We start from the raw sequence: 18,129 nt of genomic DNA, 5'->3' as shown, positions 1-18,129 counted from the left end.
CACCAATTAGATCTTTCCACCCCCTGATATTCCTCGCAGAGTGATGCCTCTGAATCACATCCCTTCACATCTTCTCAGTTCTCTTTGCTGGAGAAACCTGACTAGATCCTGCGATGCACACAACAAAGAATGAACCAAGGTACCAAGCAAATCAACAAGGACGCCCATAAAAAAAATTTGTACTCAAATCATACGAAGTAATAAGTAACTTTATATTCCTTAAAAGTACCATCACATTTACAAGTAGTGATTCACTGTCTCACTGACAATGCCCAGCAAGTATACAGTTTTTCCACAGGACACACACAAAAAGCAGCAACTAGAAGGCTTATTCACATCATACAAAATCCACCTATTGGAATAGATGGCAATTCTGCCTTCTAACATTTTTTAATTATACAGTCACAATGTAATTTCGACTTAACGCCACCCTTTTCTATGGGAGCCGCAGCCCTAACTATACCTAGCAATTTCAGAGTTCGGAGTATGAGCAGTGTGGCAGCATCTGTATTAATGATAGCCGAAAGGAAATTTTGCTTTCCTTCTAGCAGCAGCATTTCGTCTAACAATCTTCCACATAACAGCAGCTCGAATCTTACACCAGCCTGCCCTAGACTTTCCAGAGCCTGAGATAGCACCAGTAAGATCAGGAAGCTGGGAGAGGATATCAAAATGAGTTGCAGGAGATAGAGTTGCTAAAACGTTGTCCCCTTGGCCCCAATTTGGAGGATAGAAGGGCGAGGTTTGAATATGAGACAGCTCTCCAAACTGACAGTTTTGCGCAAATGTTGCCACTGGACTGTTTTGGTGCCAGTTATAGGCTTTGTCAGAGAGCTCAGCAGCGTAATCACCCATTAAGAAAGTTCCTGGAGTAAACCCCTGTATCGGTTGGTTAGGCTGTTCAACTTCAAATGTATAGCCATCTTCAATTGTGCAGGGGTATGATGCTGAATCTGAAAGATTAATATCCAACTTCGTATCCGGTTCATCTGTACAAATATAGCAGTAATATTAGAAGCAAAAAAATTGAGCTTAACATTGAGCAAGAGCAGTCATCCCAGAATAGTACTCTAGTCCACATAAGAAATTATAAATCAAGGATCAATAAACAAAGCATGCTCCTCATTAGTAGCCTAGAGTAGTAGTGAGTCTAGTGACCTAAACTCATTCAGCCGCCAACTTGCACAATAAATACTTCCACTGCTGATCTAACACATCCAAAGAATCTTTTCTGCAGGCACGCATATTGCAAGATTTGCAACATTAAGCAAAGGCAGTACCAGAAGGCTGTCAGCGTAAACAACGGACGAATAGAATCCTATATTATTCCAGAAAGAGGGGGGGGGGGGGGGGAGGGGGGGAGTCAATTGGAAGTTCTAAAAAAGTTCATATGAACCCGGGAATTTGTCCAAAGTCATAACACTAGTTAAATTGGAATTTCAACCAGTTTCAATATCACTGAAGTTTAAAGCACCAATCCTTATCTCACAAGAAAGATATACAGAGATGTCTATTTTTACAAACTACTCCCAATCCCCCATCCACTTCTAACAAAAACAAACTTGACATATTACCGTGATCTATAAATGAAAGAGCATCATGCTGTAAATCCAGCTTTGGAGTAGGAAATAAGACATGTTGTTCAACAGTTGGTTCCATTGAAGTAGAAATAACTGATGGATTGTTAACTGGAACCAGTTGGTTCAAATTTATGAAAGCAAACTGCTTTAGCTTCTCCACCAGAACCTGACAAATCATTACACAAGACAAGTCAGCCAATAAAATTCAGAGTAGCAAAAATATCCTACATGGTCCTATGATCTACTTTCTGCTCACCTTTTGACTATTATCAAGAGTATCAACAGGCTGGTAATCTTGACCTTCAAACTTCACAGCTACGACTTTGTAGACACAGTTGAACAGGAGCTGAGCAGACTCCGCTTCATTAAAGTAACTATAGTATGTGTTGTTTAGATGGCATTCATTAGCGTGCTTCACCATTATGTCCCATGTTCTATTAGCAACCCCTTTCCCAAGGACCTAGAAGACAAAAGATTGAAGATATATTGTATTAGATCGCATAAAAGCACAACTTTCTCCAACGGTCATCTCAATACAAAAACCATGTTCTTACATTCCGTAGAAAAGATGAGTTCATGTGATATTGCATCAGGAAATCTTTTACTGTCTTGATTCCATTTTTCTCCAATTTCTTGTGTGATGCCCCCTGTTTTGAAATTTTTTTTAACCGCCAAACTGGATCATCCAAGGATGGTGTGTTGTGCTTCTGATAGGCTGCAAAGTCAAGTTATAAATACACAATTAGGAAACTACAATAGAATCATGAGTATTAGTTGTTTGAAGAATACTTTTCAAAGATAATTCAGTCAGTGCAGTTGTCAATTAAGTGGACATAAAAGTATTTTGTTCTCCATGTTTAAACAGACAATATAAAAAAAATACCTATAGCAGTTTATCTATATGATAACGAATCCCTATAACCATTAGTTACCCTTTTTTCCATTTTATATGGACTGAGGGGGATGGGGATTGCTTGTTAAGAGGCTCTACACATTCAAAACAATATGCAAGTAATACCTAGAAAATGAAAAAAGAAGCAAACCTATATGCAACTGTCAACCAAGTAAATAAGATGGGAGGACTTAGAAACAAGTCATATGTTTGATGTTTGATGTCTGATGTCTGATCTCTTCTCAGTTAAGCTTCCTACTTCAGAAAAGGACAGCTAATACGGTGCTAAACTATAGAATCACTATACATATACAGATCTATTGTAGGTTGTCATATAAAAATAACACTATGTTGAAAGGCATGTTCCGCAAAACTTTACAATTGCAATTCTTTATAGAGTTTTCTGAACTACCAGACTGCTATTTTGCTTGGTAAAAAATACTTAAGGGAAAAATAGGCACTAAAAGGCTGGATGTGTTACCAGGTCAAGTTAGAATTCAAGATAAGGAAAGAGAGGAGACACTTACATTCCCCACGATGGTCCAATACCATAAAAGCTTCACTCACTGCTTCCCTGATGCCAATACCATGAGATGCTCTTGACACTACTCGAACCCCTAACTTGAACTTTCTACTTCTCACCCAGCTTGAGTTATCTGTAAAAGTGATGTTCCCAATGGTTCCAAGACCCCCAATAAGTGAAAAGGAAGTCTCTCCTACCAGTAACGGCCGTTTACCTTCTCTTTCACGCAAAATGTTATCATTAAATTCACTCTCACTCCAATTTTCCTGCCCATCAGCAGCAAAATCACCATTAAGGGCAAAAATCTCAACCTTTATAGAGGAGAATGGACCATGTTGGATCAGGCTCTTTGACTTTGCATCAACTAGTTTTAATTGAAGAGAATTATGCTCTTCATCCTCAATCTTACTGTTTGTAAAGAGCGTACAAGGCAATTTGTTGACAAAAAGCAATTGCAAGCTTCTTAAAGAAAATGAATCTTGATGGATACCAAGCGAATGTCTGCAACCAAAAATCAAGAAGATCAATAATAATAATAACAGAAAAAACAAACATGCTCCATAAAAATAAAGGAATTAGTGAAAGTTCATAAACCCCCCAAATTAGTACGCCTTTCACAATCTCTAATGTAATCCTTTTTTTCCTCCTATTAACTCAATCACACCCATGCATGAATACACACAGTGGATCACACATCGATACACAAACAAATTAAACAAAATTTAAACCTTTAGCCCTAGTTCCCCTGAAAAAGAAAATCCATTTTAAGAGTAAGACCAGCTACCCAAGGGATTGAACCTTAAAACTAAAGCATTTTTAATCCAAAGAAAGTAGTAGCCACAGCATGATATCTTTACCAGCCACTAGCAGGAAGTATTTACAACTAATTTGTCCACAAAACCACTGTACTAGAAAGCATCTATCAAGTTTTAGAACAGTTGAATCGATAGGAGAAGCAAGAGCTACGATCAATTGAGCACAATCCATGGAGCTGGAAAATAATCGAAAGAACAAAGTATCACAAAGAACTAACCTTGGAGATGACTGAAGGAAATATATCAGGGGCTCCACCTCCTCCTTCACCTGTTCACAGTACATGTAGTCAAATTTCAAAATTCAAAACAGTAATTAATATTAAAACATTAATATCACTATTGCTAGCAAGGGATTCAGCATAATAAAAACACAGCTTTAAAAAACAAAATTAATAATAATTAATTTTTAAAAAAAAACCTTTGAAGCTTAAGAAAACAACCATAATAAAAATGATGGATCACATTTAAAAAGTATAAACTTTAAATGGATATCCAATACCATAATGTGTCAAATTGTTCAAACAGGTATACTGATATCTTCTTTAACTGCTGCTTTTATAAGTGACACGGAGAATGCATGGCTATAAGGTGGTGTGACACGGAGAACGCATAGCTAGAAGGCTTACTAGACACTTACAGATCTTAACACAATCTAAAAGGAAATTTGCAGCCAAAACTGACATGAAGTGCAGCCATCCAAATGTACAAAACATAACATGATCAGGAAGATAAAAGCATCAGCTAAAAACATACCATCCTGCGAAGGGCAGGTTCCAATATAGCTGATATTTGCGTTGCAATTTCTTGCAGTGACACTTCCTTCATTACATAGTTAGCAACTCTGCAAAAATATTGTCAATCAGTCACCGGATATACTTGGAAAAAACTTACTACAGCAACTCATTTCAAGCCTTAAATAACTATGTGAGACCAGCCATTGTGATCATTCACAGTAGAGATATAAACAGACAAACACAAAGCAATGAACACTTGAAAACAAAAAACCCATGCACTCACTTCCGAGTTTTTGTTGGCGGGCTTTGGGAGCTATTGTTAAGTGATGAATTGTCACTTGCCTCCTCACCAAATTGTCTCTTGAATACCATCACTACAACCAGATTAACTAGAGAAAAATCAATAGCAGGGTACTAACCAAAAACTGCTAATAGTTGCATGTTTTATAGAGTACGAGGCAATAAATCAACCCCTATGAAAGCGCGTAGAAGCTTCACTAAAATACAAAAGTTTCATGTATACTAAAAGTCAAGCAAAATTATTATCATTTATCAAAAACTAATATGCCTCTGTAAAGTCTTTACTAAAGATACACATGCTTGATACTACAATAAACAAAACGTTTACTTGTATAAAATATAGTTACAGTTGAATATCTTAACAGGGTAAGCCACACATTTTGCCAAATTTACGTAGAAAATAATCTAGTCAATCATGTTATATGATACTTGAGAGTATCAAAAATAAATAAATGAACAAAATACTATATTTCATCATCAAAAATAAAGCTTCATGAAATCATAACCACAGAAACGCGTAGAGGCTTGAAAAGAGCATTTCACCAGTCATGGTCTAGTGGTCAACTGATATAAGAAATCAACTATTTCGTCACCAAACGCTTTGGAAGTGAGAGAGCATGACATAATGAGATAAGATACACTAATACAACTATACGAGTAAGACATGAGTGCACAAATACAAATAAAATAAAATCAAGTTTTTGTATATTTATAATCTATAAATAGATGGAAAGACCGAGGTCTTGGCCAAGTGGCAATGAGCGAGGGTCTATGTAGGATAAGTCATAGGATCGAATCCCCCTCTCCCTCATTTGTTAGTTGTGTCTTTTTGACTCATTCGCACCAAAAATTTAAAAAAAAAAAAATAAATAAATAAATAAATAGATGAGGAAGAATATATACCACAAGTTAATTAATTGAGGACACTCTGATATAAAGATGCCTCATCCAAATAACCAAGCCTAACTATCATAGATGGGATTAATGCAAGTGGAACGGAGAAAAACTAGATTCGCATGCCAATCCAAAAAGGTGAAACTTGAGAAATGATACGTATACACATACACATACATATAAATACAAATTGTATTATTCACATATATAGATATTCCTCCAATTTTAATAATTGCAATAGTTGGAGTTATACGGAGTATTTGGCAACTTATAACTACTAAAATTTGCAATATTCGATGAATATCATACATAAATAATGATAAAAATAATAACAAAGACTTTTAATTTGTCCTGAACAAAAAGTAAAATGAAGGTCAATGCTCAAGACAACATAGAAAAGGACATCTCAAAAAGAAAAACTACTTGTGCAAGAAATACAACTCGTGCTTTTTTTCAGCCTCTCAGGGTTATGCATATCATATGGTATTAAATACAGCACAGTACCTAGTAACAATGTCACGCTAACACATCTTGACAGCACCACCAAATTCGTTATAAATTGTACTTAAGTTGCTATAATATGTCAATTCTAATTATTTTCATTTCACATACATCAGCTTTGAAATGGTAACAAAATGCGCCGTTTTATAATACACGGCCTAATTAGATATAAGCATCAAATATATTTCTTAAATGATACGAAGTACTTTGTAAATCATACGAAGTATAGCCAATAAACTAACAACAAAATCACATATCAACCATTCAACCTAGAATCACTTGTTTAGTTGTTTAATTCACTAATTGTCTTGTAACAAATGAGTTGAACTTTCAATAACGAAAAGAGTGTAACAGTAATTATTGTACTCCGTACATTTGAGGGAAGGTAGATAGAAACTACAATCGAAATTGTGATGGGCATTTCATCAAAGTTTTAAGAAAGAGATGAGATAAGTAAGCACAATTTAGACCAAAATTCGCAACAAATAAAATTCAATAACATAAAGAAGAAACAGGGAATTCCATAGAATTTAGAAAATCAAATAAATAGAAATTCCAATTCCACAAGCAAGTCAAGTAAAAGCAACGAAATGAGAGAGAAATGGGAAAAGCTCTGACCATTGAGTGTGGAATTAGAATTGAATCTCGACCACAACCCAAAAAAAATCAATTTCTCTCTCCTACAAAATACCCTTTAAGGAATTCAATAAAGGGTAAAAAGAATTTTCTAATTGTCTGCTGGAAATTGCTTGGGAAGATGACATTATGGTACATTTTCTGGGGTTTTCAGAGGATTTTTTTAGACTTCCGGAGATTAAAGATGGTGGTGGACTTGGTGGTGGGGGAGGGCGTGCTAGGAATTTGAAATTTCGATCCGCTTTCTGCCTTTCTAATCTTCCACAAGTCCGCTGTTCCGTCTTTACTGGAGCCGGGCACGGGCCGGGTCATTGTGTCCCGTGTTCAAACAAATCGTGTCTGAAAGACTGAAACGGATTAAGAAAAGGTCGTGTTGTATTGGTTTATATTGTGCCGGTTGTGTGAGGAGTGAGGAGTAAAGGGATGGTTAGTCCCTCCAAGGTGTGACTTGGGTTCGAATGCTCATCCTGTATTTTACCGTTAAAAAAAAAAAAAAAAAAAAAAAGTGTCAATTGTGTCAAGCTTTTGAGTGTCCTTAACATACTCTGTATATTTTTTTATAGTAAAATGAATAAACATAGGCCGATCAACTCATTGTATTCACCTCCAAATATTGGCTAAATTTGAAAATGATGCCCACGAGGCCATGCTCCACCGGCTTGTCTCTCATGTCATACTGAGCCTACCACATGTCCACATGTAGGGTTATATCATGTTGTGCCTGACTAGCCCTTATGGTTTAGCCCGATCAAGTATATGCCTAGCTCTAAGCCATTTTCTTAACTTGGCAACGATAAAAAAAAAATAAAAAATAAAAAATAAAAAAACAATTGAACTCGAAATGTATTTAAAACTACATAGATTCAAGCAATGTTAAATGTTGTTAATCAATTTTATTTTTATAAAATCAAATTAAATCCTTTTTTAAAAAAAATAATGTTTTTCTTACGGAGTATAAGGATTTAATGTTGGTTTTAAGAAATTAAAGGTGAATAAAAAAAGATTAAAGCTTTGGTTAATTAAAGGTAAATAAAAAAAAATAAAAAAAAAAGTTAATGAATAAGAACATAATAAAGGTGAATTACACTTTTATTTAGAAACGAGAGATTTTATATATATATTATATATATATATATATATATATATAAACATTAATCTCTTTCTCCTCTCTCCTCTTTCTAAAACCTTAGCATCCAATGTTTAATTTTGAAAGGCTTTCTATCGATTTTTTCTAGTGGAAAGCCCATATTCTTGTTTCTTACCACTAAGCTAATACTTAGGCTCTATTCATTTCACTCTATTTTTACTAAACTTAAATTATTTTTATTTAACTGGAATTAATTTTACCAAATTGAAATTATTTTCACTGAACAGAAATTATTTTTGTAGAGCAAAAATTATTTGTGCTGAATATTTTTTTATTTTTTATTTTTTTTTAAGGTGAAGTATCGGTATTTCATTTGATAGATGGTGGGTGATGGAGGTTTGATACTTGCCCAAAGTAGAGTATTTGGAAGAGACGAAGGGTCATCCTTCAATTTAGCTACATTTTTCTAGGATATCCTTGGCCTCACATGTACAAACAAACAAATATTACATAAATAATTAAATACAAGTATAAGACTTGGTAATAATATAAGTGATTTTTAAAAATATAATTAGCAATACGCCAACACGGCATTTTTTAGCATTCATACATGTGTTTGAATTTTGAAGTATGTGTGACATGTGTATATATGTGCCATTCACTAATTAAGTGTTGGTCTATCGATAAGGAAAAAATCTTTTAATCTTAAAGTTAGATGGTACAATTCTTAATAAGGGCATTTTGAACGTAAGGATTCTTTATCCCCCATCCCCTCCTACCCTTAAAATACCTAATTCGTTAATTCGATGCGGTTTGACCTGTGAAAAGTTTCAAATTGATAAAAAGTTTTCTTTCTTACCTACCAAAAAATATAAAATTGTGTGCATCATACATCGTAATATCTTATTATGGAAATGTAGTCTTTATACTTATTTATCATTAAATAATCTTTCCTATTAATTAATTAGAAAAAACTTTAGATAAGTGGTCTCCTACAAAAATTAAAAAAATGTAAAGAGCTCAACAAATATACCTACCAACGACCAAAATTCGTTGCGTAGCAGAATATTTTAATAAGTGGACTTATATATAATAAATTAATAAAATTAAGTACTACTCCGTATTATTTATCAATAGCTTAATTAATCTATCAGCTAGATGATTGATTAAAGATCACATATGATTGATATGATAGGAAGAAAATTTATTGTTAAATATAATGCTTCTTTCAGCTGTTATTTGTCCTACCAATAACAACTTTAGGTAGTATACATGCAAATTTGAACATAATCAACAGATCTCGCCTTCAAGGTCCTTTTCTTTACCTATATTTCATTCTCACAATTTCGGAAACCACATTATTTACATATTAGAGCATGTTTAGTAAGTAAAACTCTTTTAAGGTTGGAATATATATATATATTTTTACAAGAAGGTTGGAAATTAATTCAAGTAAATCATTATCATTATCGAGTGTTTTTGAGGACCAATATCCATTACCTCTAAATAAATGTTTACACATTTTTTTTTACTTCTCTACATTTTTACAACCTACCTAAGGTAACAATTCTTAATGTTTTTATTTATTTATTTTTTTAAAAGAAAAAGAAAAAGAAAAAGAAAAGAGTTAAAGTTTAAGTGATTGTGAATTTTAACTTTTATATTTTGAATTTTTTTGAACCAATGCTTCTCAAAAGCTATCAATTTTACGGAGTATATTAGAATTTAAGTAGCTATTGAATTTTCATTTACCATTTTAGCAGCTTCTAGCTCTTTGTGACGTTAAACAATTGTTCATTTTAGCATCTTCTCTCTAAACAAACTTTCCTAATACTTATTCTCGTAACTAATAGTTGCTTACATAAAAACATATTTCCTTTGTTTCATTATAATAGTTACATGTTTTTTTAGAGAAACATATTCTCTTTCTTTCATTATAATAGTTACATTTCTTTTTGAAGAAACATATTCTCTTTGTTTCATTATAATAGTTTTATATTCTTACAACTAATTGTTACTCACATAGAAACATATTCCTCATACCTCTCTCTTATAGCAACAACAACAACATTGCCTTTGAGGTCCTTGCTTGCAAAAATAATAAATAGTTAGAGCTACATGCTTGACCAGTTTTTAGAGCAACATTGCAAAAATAAATGGTGGTGGTGGTTAGGAGAAGGGCCTTGTCGGGCCGAAATATCTCACAGGTCCTCCTTTTGTAAATAATAGAAGAAAATAGTATGTGCCAATCACATGTGAAAACCTACTAAAGCTATAAGTGATTAATGCCTTTTCATTAGAGAGATAGTACATACATGATGAGAATCGAACTTCACACCTCAAGGATGAGGGGCAACCTCTAGAGGTCCTTCTGAAATGTAACTGTATGATGAAACATATGAAAGTAGACTAAGGGTCTGTTCACATTTATTGAATTGAGGTGAACTGAATTAAACTGAACTGAATATTTTATGAAAGAGGGAAATTAGGAGCTGAACTGAACTAAACTTATTGGAGCTGAACTGAACTGAACCGAATTGAAATTAAGTAAATGTGAACAGGCCTAAGTTTTTATTTTACCATCTACGATTATTGTTATTACAATATACTTCCTCTATTTTTTTTAATGACACCTTTCTATTATCACGCTTGCCAACGCATGTTTTAAACGATTAATATCTCTAATTATTAACATTGTAAAATTATAAAAAATGGATATTAATAAAATATACATTGAAACGATTCAAACAAAATCCCACATAAATATGTTTTATTGTATCTATAAACCACAAAATCAAGTCAAATCGTGTTATATAAATACTGTAAAAGTCAACGGTGTCAACTAAAAAAAAGGAGAAGTACTATACTACAAGCAACAACCACTTTTGCCCAACACAATAACACAGTGATATCTCTACCTGACCCATCACATACGACACGGCAACTGAATTGATGATCACCCAAGCCCCAACTCGATCAAAAATTCAAAATCCACAATTCCAAAAACCGTTAAACCGAATTTTCAAAAATCCAAACCCCTTTAAAACCAATCAAAACCCACAAAATTCCTCTTATAAAAAAAAAAAAAAAAAAACCCACAAAATTCCAAAAAACCCGCAAAAATGGCGATCCCACTTAAATCCCAAAACATTTTTGCCTCCATTGATATGGGCACTAACACCTTCAAACTCTTGATCATCCATTTCGAACCCACCACTGCCAAGTTTACCACCATCTACAGTCACTCCGACGCCGTCGCATTGGGCCGCAATTCATCGTCGTCGTCGTTAATTTGGCCGGATTCCCAGCTCCGAGCAATTGAATCCCTCGAGAAATTCCAAGAAGTTTTAAGGTCCAACAATGTGACTCAAATTAGGGTGGTTGGAACTTCCGCCATTAGAGAAGCTGGAAACCGGAGTATCTTCCTTAAAGAGGTGAGAGAACATCTGGGTTTTGATTTTGAAGTGAATGTTTTATCTGGGGTTGAAGAAGCTAGGTTAATTTATGTTGGTTTGCTTCAATTTTTACCTGTTTATGATAAAAGGGTTTTGACAGTAGATATTGGAGGTGGGTCTACTGAATTGGTGGTTGGGGAACAGGGGGAGGTTGTTTATGCCGATTCTTTGAGATTAGGGCATTTGATGCTGACCCAGAAATTTGGGGAGAATGATTTGGTTGGAATTAGGGATTATGTTCGTGAGTTGATTGAAGGATCTGGGTTGGTTGGGAAAGTTAAGAATTTAGGGTTTGAGGTTGCAATTGGATCATCTGGGACAATTCGAGCAATTGAGAAGGCGATTTGGTGTGGTTATGGATGTGATGATGGGGATAAAGAGATTAGGGTTTTGGGGGAAGGTAAGAGGAGGAATTGGTGGTGGTTTAGTAGGGATGAATTGAGGGGTCTTGTGGAGAGATTGTGTGAGGGAGGGTTTAATGAGAGGGAGAAGGCTCGAAGAGACGGGTTCTTTGGTAAGAGGTCGGAGTTCATTGTGGCGGGTGCGATTCTTTTGGAAGAAATTATGGAGTTGCTTGGGATTAGTGAGATGCAGGTTTCCAGGTATGCGTTGGGAGAGGGAGTAGTGGCTGAGATGGTGTCTGAGGCTTTTCCGGGGTTGGATTTAAATGCCAATATTAGATGGAAATCGGTGATTAGACTTGCTATGAGGTTTAATGGGAATGATAGGATGAAGAATGGTGTTCAGTCTTCTGCTATCGCGAAGGTATTACTTGTTGGAGCTCTGATTTGAATGTAAGACCAATTAAAATGTTTATGCTAATGAGTGTATTGTTGGATAATCTTTGTAGGATATATTTCAAGGTCTGAGGAAGTGCAACAAGGTTTTTGAAGATCGCTTAGCTGTTGAATTGTGTCTTGATGAGAAGGATTTTGAGTATCTTGAAGCTGCTTGTATGCTTCACAATATTGGTCTCTATTTTGGGAAAAAGAGCTACCATAAACAGTCTTGTAGCATAATCATGGTAGGATATTTGCATTTTCCAGTTTACTTTCTTAACATGATACTTTTCCTATATTTTGGTGAAAAAGTAAGAATTAGCAAGTAGCAAGTACAATTTTCTGACATTAAGCCAAATAGCCAATCATTATCTGAAATGTTGGTATGACTTAGAATTACTTGGACCCTGAGGGAATGGAACATGATAATTTCTCGTTTTGGTATTGATAGTCACATATATTATGTCACATATCCTAGAATAGAAATAGATTGTGATTGGATTTCTTAATATACCTGCACTTAAATTGAGTAGCTGAGAGCCTGAGACAATGTGACTACTTTTTCTAGATGAGTGGATTGTGCGAACTTCTTAACAGATCTAGCTCAATATGTTTTAACAGTGGAAGAAACAGTTGCTTTTTTGAATGATGATTGTGCTGATGAACTAGAGTGCACTTTTGAGCATAGCATAGATTTATTATTGTGTTTGCATGGTATATAATCATATTGCTTTAGGCGTTTGGGCAACAATTAGAAACATAGTAGTCTTTCTAGACTTTGTACACAAGTGCTAAAAATGCAGTAAATTGACTTTGTACACAAGTGCTAAAAATGCAGTAAATTGACTGTTGAATCTGTCAGTGATGGATGACATCTTCATTACGGATTGATGAGGTTGGGTAATTATATGAATAATGTTAATTTAGGTGGTGCTAAATGATTTTTCGTGGCTTTTGCAAACTTGTTCCCTTACAGTAGGCTTTTGTGGCAGGAACAGAGCCAGCTAGATGGTTACACCGGTGAGGAGATTGAGGTATATTTAATGATACCTCTATAGTTCTAATTTTGTATAGACAGTGCTATAGTTCCATTGTCTTTGTCCTTTTGGCTCTTATTGGTGATCGTTACTTGTTGATTATGCAGTTGATAGCACAACTTGCTAGACATCATAGGAAGAAGTTCCCTAAATTTGAATGTACTTTTCTCCAAGGTTTCTCAAGAGAGGTACCCCTTCCCCCCCCCCCCCCCCCCCCCCCCCCCCCACAAAAAAAAAGAAAAAGAAAAATACCTATACTTGCATAATTCAACAGTGAAGTTAAAGTGTAATGATTCTTTATTCTTGCTTTTGTGAATCTTATAAATTTAATTTATTACAGAAATTTGGACTTTTCTGCTTCATTTTACGTATATCAGTCATCATTCAGCAGCACAAGCTATTGAAGCTCAGAGAGATCAAATTTGATAATTCTGGTGAAGGCTTTGTGTTGGTAACCAATCTTGTTTAAATTTCTAAGAAGTCAGAGCACTTTACGTGAAGCTGGCAGGTGATGTTCAGTCAACGATAAATAATAGCTATAATGATGTTCTAAGGATCAAGTTTTTATCAATAAAAACTGACAAATGCTGGGATCTTCCTACTCTCCATGTTTTGCTAAAGAAACTGCAGTAAAATAGTTATACACTTACACCCTGTCCAGAATTAGTTTTCGCATTGTCTAATTATCTTATAAAATAGAGTTAGATGTGTTCTTACAAAAAGACCCTTTAAAGATAGAAATAAAAATATCTGGTTTGATGTTTTGATATTTTCGTTGTCGTGTGCCCTTCATGCAAGCCCAAATTTTGTGTCCAGTGACCCCAATGGAAATATAAATGGCTGTAGTTGATGAGTTTTATCTTGAAAACATGATAATTTGTCAATTATCCTTCCTTTACTGCTTGTTTCCTACTGGTAAATTTGATGTTTTTTGTGTAGGCTTTGGTGAATAAGGGTGACCTACCTATGCTTCCCGATTCAGAGAAATCATTGGCCAAGGATATTGAAGCTAAAATAGGGAAAGAAGCAGAATATTTTGAAGTGGTACAAACTATTGTCTTAAGTGTAGATTTCAATGTGATCAATCAATATAATATTACTTCTTCGTAACAATCTCCTTATCATCTTCAGGTCTTTCATTGGAAGTTATTGACTGTAGTTCATACGGACAGTTCAGAGTCATTGGCGTAATGCTTGCATACAATCCTGTTGAACTTACCATACTGCAGAACTTGGGTACTGGTGCAAATCTTGGACTATGTCGTAGGTAGGAGTGGAAACATGGAAGTTGTAGCTGTTGGGTAAGTATACGTGGTACGGAGTAGTTTAGAAGCTTGTTTAACTTACTTCATAAACATTGTCATTGCTAAAAATTACTTTTTAGTACTTAATTGGTGTTTTGCAGATCTGATCAGTCAAAGCTCAACACTATGTGTTGTTGAAGAACAAAGCAATCGAATTTCATCTGTGTGGACTGTATCATGAAGGTGATGAACCGGTAGGTTTATTTTCCTGTCTCATTTCTAGTTCTTGTTAATAACATTAAAATCCAATAAACCTTGTTTGTTGATTGTCCGTGTTATGATGAAGCAATGTGATTTTTACTAGAATGGTTTTTTCTTGGTTCTGTCCTTGTGTGTTCAATTTAAAATCTCAGATGAAGGCCAAAACTCCAGAAATTTAATTGATTAATGAGCTGTGTCTTCATTGAGCATGTCATTTTGATGAAAATCTCTTTTCGATCATCAGATGTCCCTATCAATCTGTGAGTATTCGTCTCTCTCTCTTTTTGCTGTACTTTTGGTGCTTGTGAAGTGTTGTGTTCTGTTAGAAACTCAGTTTTGCATGCTTGTCTTACAAATTTTTATTCATACAGGTGATACAGCTACTGAACTTCATTTGCAGAAATGTGGATCGAGCTGATATACTGAAATGCTAGTGCACTTACATACACTGAATTACAGAATTAGTGAATGTCCATGCTAGTAAAAGTTGTGATATACTGAATTAGGAAATTTCCACTTATAGGGCTTTCCTCTTAAATAGTAACTTTGTGTTGATCTTGTATGCCAAATTAATAAATTATGCAATCAAGCACATTGGGCCTTTATTTATTTTTTGAGAGTCCTATCGACCACTTCCCTTAATTTGGCTGTTGTTCATTACCATCTGGTGGCCTACCTACATCATCCGTAGCAGTTAACATGAAGCGGGCAAATACTTGGGGTGTTTTCAACACTAGCTTGCAGAATTGAAGTGTGTGGTTGACAAGGTTGTTGACAAGGCTAAACCGCTTGCTATTTTGCATACTCGTGCTAATACACATGGATATTTATGGATGAATGATGACAAATTCCAATATTAAAAGATAAATGCATACTCATGGCAATACACGAGATATTTATACTTGTTATGTCTTATGTACATGAAATACTTTTAAAGCATGGTGTGATAAAGAATTACAACTTATATAGTGGATTAGGTAAAAGCTTTTTTTTTTCCTTTACTTCTTGTCCTTGTATTACTTTTTTTGGACATGTTTGTTTAAGAAAAATCAGTTTCTAACACAAATCTCAAAATGCTGAAGGTTCAAGATAAAGGGGGGGGGGGGGGGGGGGGGGGGGAACCTGGTGGGTATGAGTGTATGACTTTTACCAAACCTCTTGTGTATCAAATAAATGAAAAATAATTCAACCTTGAACAATATTACAATAACCAAATCATGGTATATACGAAGTATTAAGAATCAAGTTTTACCCGCACTAACCGTTCTAATTACTTTTTGGTTCTAAACTCATATCATTGTGTGAACCAGTTTCATAAAAATATCAAAAGATAACTTATCATTTCTAACCGACATGTAGCTAATACTTTGTTTATTTGTATTTTTCTGAAACTTTCAATCAAATTGTTCACGATTATGGCATTTACGTTACCTTGAAGTTGCGTCAAAGTAATTCATGATCATGATAGGCCCATCCGCCCATGCACATGGACAATTTAAAAATGTCAATCACTTGCTGGTGACCAAATAGAACATCAACAGCTACCATTATCATGTCAACTGCTCTACTAATTACACTTTAGCTCTTTAACTTATTAACTTTTCTGCGTCCGATGGATCATATTTTTCAAAAATATTGTTTATATTTTCACTTCAACAATTAATAGATGTATAAATTAAGAGGAATCAATCAAATTTCATGTGCGTATATAAAAGAATATAGATGATCGTAATAGTAGATAGTTAAGCATAGATTAAACATAACAGTTATTTCCCATCTCAATTCTCAATTCTAGCTATTATAGGTAAGGGATTGGAGGGGGAAATTATCTATGGGAAAAATTCTCAATACTAGTTATTCATATAGGTTAGGGATAGGATGGGGCAATTATCTATGGAAAACTAGTTTAACTGACGCTCTTTAAAGAGAAAATACACAACGAAATTGTTCATGAGCAGGTTCATTTAAGAGGTAAAATAAAAGGATTGATACCTTATGTCGATATAAGTGTCCCAAGAAAACAAGAAGATAGTATAATTCTCTTCTTACTATGGAGTAGCTATTAATCTATACATCTTGTTTTGGACTCGATGCTTATTTGAACAAAGAAAAAACACTGCTTTTTTTTTACTCAATAAACCAATAATCAAATTGGGTTTGGGACACAGACAATCACGCAAAAGGAAACAAAAAACAAAAGTAGTCATATACATCATGTGTTCATGTCAATTTTGTACTAGAACTTTTGTAAGAAATGTTATTGGTAACAAATGACAAAAAAAATATGATGGTATAAATTGCATGATGAAATCTAATGGGACCTTGTATACCCCAAGTGTCAACTTTTCTATATGCATTACACATCATGCACCATGCAATTTGAGCCTCCAAAACTTAACTTAAATTTTCGTATCACCTACCATTTCTAGTCATTATGTAGTGTTGGCATCTTTTGGGTTTTGTGTGCATTATTTTAGCAATCCTATTGTGTTATTACTTACTATTATTAGGGTCTGTTCACATTTACTAAACTAAATTAATTGGAGCTGAATTGAACTGATTGGAGTCGAACTGAACTGAGCTGAAATGAATATTTTATAAGAGAAGGAAATTAGGAGCTGAATTAAACTGATTGGACCTGAACTAAACTGATTGGAGCTGAACTGAACTGAAATTAAGCTGAAGTGAACAGACCTTTAGTTAATCGCTGTGTTCTTAAAACTAAAAGAAGTAAGTGTACTAAGTGGACATAATTGTTGATAGCAAGATAGAAAGAGACATCAAATGAGGTTGCATGGGAGGAAAATTTTAAATTAAAGATATGGAGCAATTTCTTAAAGACATTCGTTTTTAGTATATGAAACAATCTTATAGAAATAACAGAAGGGATTTGTGTTACACGCCATACATTACATCTTTTTTGATTGTCATTTGACGGCTTAATAGTTAATATGCTAGATAATGCACTTAGATAACAAATGTCAGTAAAATTTGGTTCATTCATTGGCAAAAAGTAAAATGTGCTAATTTACAAGGAGCCTAAATTTTTACAGTAGGTAGTAAAGCTAGTAAATACATGTACATGCAAGTGGATGCAATGAGTCAATGACCCACTCCAACAAAACTCCTAAAAAAATTGTGCCTCATAACACTAAACCTCATTGAATAAATACACACTTATTACCATCTTACAAATAAGGGTGCGTTCTATTCACCTGATTTTTACTTATCTGAACTTATCCGATTTTATCTGAACTTATCTTAACTTATCTGAACTTATCTAAATCTGTTCACCTTATTTCCACTTATTTCAGGGTTGATAAGTTCAGATAAAGGTTAATAAGTTCAGATAAGATAAGTTCAAGAAAAATAAGTTTAGATAAGTTGTGAT

At 34.3% G+C, this 18,129-nt stretch overlaps 2 protein-coding genes across 8 annotated transcripts; one reads left to right on the top strand and one right to left on the bottom strand.

Annotated features, from left to right (window-relative positions):
* On the bottom strand, positions 1–7,224 carry LOC145574470 (calmodulin-binding protein 60 B-like). 4 transcript variants are annotated; one of them, XM_081632262.1, is made up of 9 exons: positions 4,828–5,251; positions 4,564–4,651; positions 4,029–4,078; positions 3,000–3,496; positions 2,135–2,295; positions 1,837–2,040; positions 1,575–1,746; positions 464–989; positions 1–108 (listed from the first exon to the last, which is right to left on the bottom strand). In XM_081632262.1, exons 1-8 carry the CDS (start codon positions 4,914–4,916, stop codon positions 511–513), a joined length of 1,740 nt encoding a protein of 579 aa, XP_081488388.1. In that variant the 5' UTR covers positions 4,917–5,251; the 3' UTR covers positions 1–108; positions 464–510. The 4 variants fall into 4 exon arrangements, with proteins under 4 accessions (XP_081488388.1, XP_081488387.1, XP_081488389.1 ...); XM_081632261.1 differs by lacking the exon at positions 1–108 and adding an exon at positions 6,858–7,224 and having other exon boundaries at positions 192–989; positions 4,828–4,918; XM_081632263.1 differs by lacking the exons at positions 1–108; positions 4,828–5,251 and adding an exon at positions 6,858–7,224 and having other exon boundaries at positions 192–989.
* A 3,688-nt stretch (positions 7,225–10,912) lies between these two features.
* LOC145574471 (uncharacterized) lies at positions 10,913–15,696 on the top strand. Of its 4 annotated transcripts, none has more exons than XM_081632265.1 (10): positions 10,918–12,182; positions 12,268–12,441; positions 13,189–13,230; positions 13,341–13,421; positions 13,574–13,684; positions 14,173–14,277; positions 14,365–14,534; positions 14,618–14,731; positions 14,891–14,998; positions 15,110–15,696. In XM_081632265.1, exons 1-7 carry the CDS (start codon positions 11,085–11,087, stop codon positions 14,422–14,424), a joined length of 1,671 nt encoding a protein of 556 aa, XP_081488391.1. In that variant the 5' UTR covers positions 10,918–11,084; the 3' UTR covers positions 14,425–14,534; positions 14,618–14,731; positions 14,891–14,998; positions 15,110–15,696. The 4 variants fall into 4 exon arrangements, with proteins under 4 accessions (XP_081488393.1, XP_081488391.1, XP_081488392.1 ...); XM_081632266.1 differs by having other exon boundaries at positions 13,195–13,230; positions 14,639–14,731; positions 15,110–15,693; XM_081632264.1 differs by having other exon boundaries at positions 14,639–14,731; positions 15,110–15,692.
* Positions 15,697–18,129: the final 2,433 nt, after the last annotated feature.

Source organism: Chenopodium album, chromosome 13 (assembly GCF_948465745.1).
Source record: "Chenopodium album chromosome 13, dcCheAlbu1.1, whole genome shotgun sequence".
NCBI classification, from domain to species: domain Eukaryota; kingdom Viridiplantae; phylum Streptophyta; class Magnoliopsida; order Caryophyllales; family Amaranthaceae; genus Chenopodium; species Chenopodium album.
Note: the sequence above shows the minus strand (reverse complement) of the source record. Positions and strands in the feature narration are given on the sequence as shown.